General features: G+C 49.7%; 1 protein-coding gene across 2 annotated transcripts in view; it reads left to right on the forward strand.

Moving 5' to 3' along the window:
• PLXNA4 (plexin A4) overlaps positions 1-2691 on the forward strand; it is a 429278-nt gene that overhangs the window by 380337 nt on the left and 46250 nt on the right. For both annotated transcript variants that reach the window (XM_017728009.1, XM_008628864.2), the window contains exons 20-21: positions 734-968; positions 1337-1479. In XM_017728009.1, the coding sequence (XP_017583498.1) occupies positions 734-968; positions 1337-1479 (378 nt within the window). The remainder of the gene's footprint in view (positions 1-733; positions 969-1336; positions 1480-2691) is intronic.

Raw genomic sequence — 2691 nt, forward strand, 5'->3', positions numbered from 1 at the left:
CAGGGTTTCTTTCTGGTTGTTAAAAACAAGGTCCTTGCACAGCAGCTTCTTCCAGAGGCTGGAAGCAGCCCTGGGAACCTCTGGATGTACATGGAGAATGAAAAGCTGTGTTCAGCTCCTACTGGTGAGCATCTGCGGTTGTCCTGACAATGTGTGGCTATAAAGGGAGGTGTAAAGAGCATAGGCCAGGCTTCGTGAGGTTTGTGGTGCTGTTTTACTATCCCAGAAGCTTCCAAGAACAGTTTTATCTGATGGGAGAGTCAAAAGAAAATACTGACTCTGATTTCTGCAGTCCCACTGTACTGACTGGGTCAGGTGTCCCCTGCTCCACTGTGGGGTTAGGACCCAGCAGACCATAACCATGAGCCCTGTGTCCTGTGTGTATTTTGGGACTAATTGACACCAGTGCCCCATACAACACATCAGGATGGGGAATGAACAACCCAGAATGAAATCCAAACTGATATTCAGAAATTGTGACCGGTGGCTTGTCTCACCACAAGTCCTTTTCTTGTTTGGTTCATGGTGATTCTGCCAACAGAGGTGATTCTGTCTGGCATTTCAGGTATTTTTAAGCTGTTCCATATCCAAATACTTCCCCTTTTGCCTTGGGAGACAAGGAGATGTCACCATTCACCCTCAGCCAGGACGATGGGTTGGACAATGATGGAGTTCCTCTGCGTTCCTGCTTTTTTGACAGTTTCAATGCAGCTCTTTGCTTCTTTCCCTCTAGGCTCGTGTAGGAGGGATGGAGTTCTCTCCAGGGATGGTCTACATCTCCCCAGACAGCCCTCTCAGCTTGCCAGCCATCGTCAGCATTGCGGTGGCCGGTGGGCTGCTCATCATCTTCATCGTGGCCGTGCTGATCGCGTACAAGCGCAAGTCCAGGGAGAGCGATCTCACCCTCAAGCGCCTGCAGATGCAGATGGACAACCTGGAGTCCAGGGTGGCCCTGGAGTGCAAAGAAGGTAGGATGAGGAAGGCAGGATGACACTGTGTCAGTGTTGGTGGAAGGGAGCCATCCAGCCACAAAGCTTTGAGCCAAAATACCACAGGGTTAAACCCTCTGGGTGTGGCTCAAGCCTGGATCTAAAGTGACTTTCCCTGTTTCCCCTGAATCCAGATTTTCTCCACCCTGTCCTAACTGGGTTTGATAATTCAAAGTCCACAGGAAGCCTTGGCACATGTACCTGGGGAAAGGGACACTGCTCTTGTCCACCTTCTTCCTCTCCATGTGTTGCCTCTCCTTCTTCATGAGGGTCTGGGGGCTTTTCCCATCCTGATGAGAGTGATCTGGATTTTCACTGCTCCCTGAGTTGTTCTGTTTTTGTGCCAGCCTTTGCAGAGCTACAGACAGATATCCATGAGCTGACGAGTGACCTGGACGGAGCAGGGATCCCTTTCCTCGACTACCGAACCTACACGATGAGGGTGCTTTTCCCTGGCATTGAAGATCATCCAGTCCTAAGGGATTTGGAGGTAAAACAACATTTCCTGCTTCTGGCTCCTCTCTGCCTTCCTGTTCAGTTCTGAATTCCAGAGATTCTGTGTCAGTGGTGGGGATGTGATGACTTGGTTATGCTGTGTCCTACTAGGAGTGAAACAGGTCCTCATCAAAAATCTGGGTTGAAAGTGGAAATGTTTGCTGTTATCTTAGATCATACTAGATCACAAAATCATTTAGGTTGTAAAAGACTTCTGTGATCTTCAAGCCTAACCATTAACCCAGTGCTGCCAATTCCACCACTAAACCATGTCCCCAAGTGCCACATTCACACACTTTTTGAACACTTGTGGGGGATTGTAATCTGACCACTCCCCTGGGCAGCTTGTTCCATCTCCTGATCACCCTTTCAGCAAAGCATTTTTTCCTAATATCCAATCTAAACGTCCCCTGGCAGAACTTTAAGGCCATTTCCTCCCATCCTGTCACTTGCTACCTGTTAAATTCCGTCTGATCACTCACTTATTTGGAAGACTCTCATAAATCCATATGCATTGGGTCTACTCAATTAAGCTTCTCTTTGGTCTTAACCCTTCTGTGGCTTGATTTTTAGACTGGATTTAATATTTTCTGCCACGCAGGGGCAAGGAAAACCAGTTGTATGACAGAGGAGCATGTTTGCCTGTGCCATCCAGCCTTGCATGACCCTCACACTACCAAGAGGCCAGGGTTTTTTTGTAGCAACCCCTATAAAATATCCCCCTGTCACTGAGGGAGGTTCACCTTTGCTGCACTCTGGTTTGCAGTGAGATCAGAAAACCACAGTGTCAGTCTGTCCATATCCTGCCCACGTCTTCCTCCTCCACCTCAAACCGCTGGAGGAAGAGTGGGAGGACAGTGAGACATTGTTCACAAATCTTGGGGTCTACGCAGAGACTGTGTTACCTGAGTGGTGTGATAGGAGCTTGGTGGGAGCCCAGGTGAGGTCTGCCAGGCTAAAATCTGCTCCAGGCTCTGGCAGATGGACAGGCTCTGCTGTAGGAATACCTGGGCCGGAGAATCAGGAGCCTACATCATGGCCAAGGTGTTGGCTGAGCTCTCTGCAAAGCCTTTGGCAGGCTCTGAGCATGGGCCTGGGAGATTTCTGGAGGCCAGGACTGGGCTTGGTTGGCAGGAAGGAGAAGCAGGAGCTGGCACAGGCAGGCCTACGCTTGGCTGGCTGTGTAATCAGAGATGCCTGCTCAGTT

Source organism: Corvus brachyrhynchos, unplaced genomic scaffold (genome assembly GCF_000691975.1).
Source record: "Corvus brachyrhynchos isolate BGI_N302 unplaced genomic scaffold, ASM69197v1 scaffold182, whole genome shotgun sequence".
In the NCBI taxonomy this organism is placed as follows: domain Eukaryota; kingdom Metazoa; phylum Chordata; class Aves; order Passeriformes; family Corvidae; genus Corvus; species Corvus brachyrhynchos.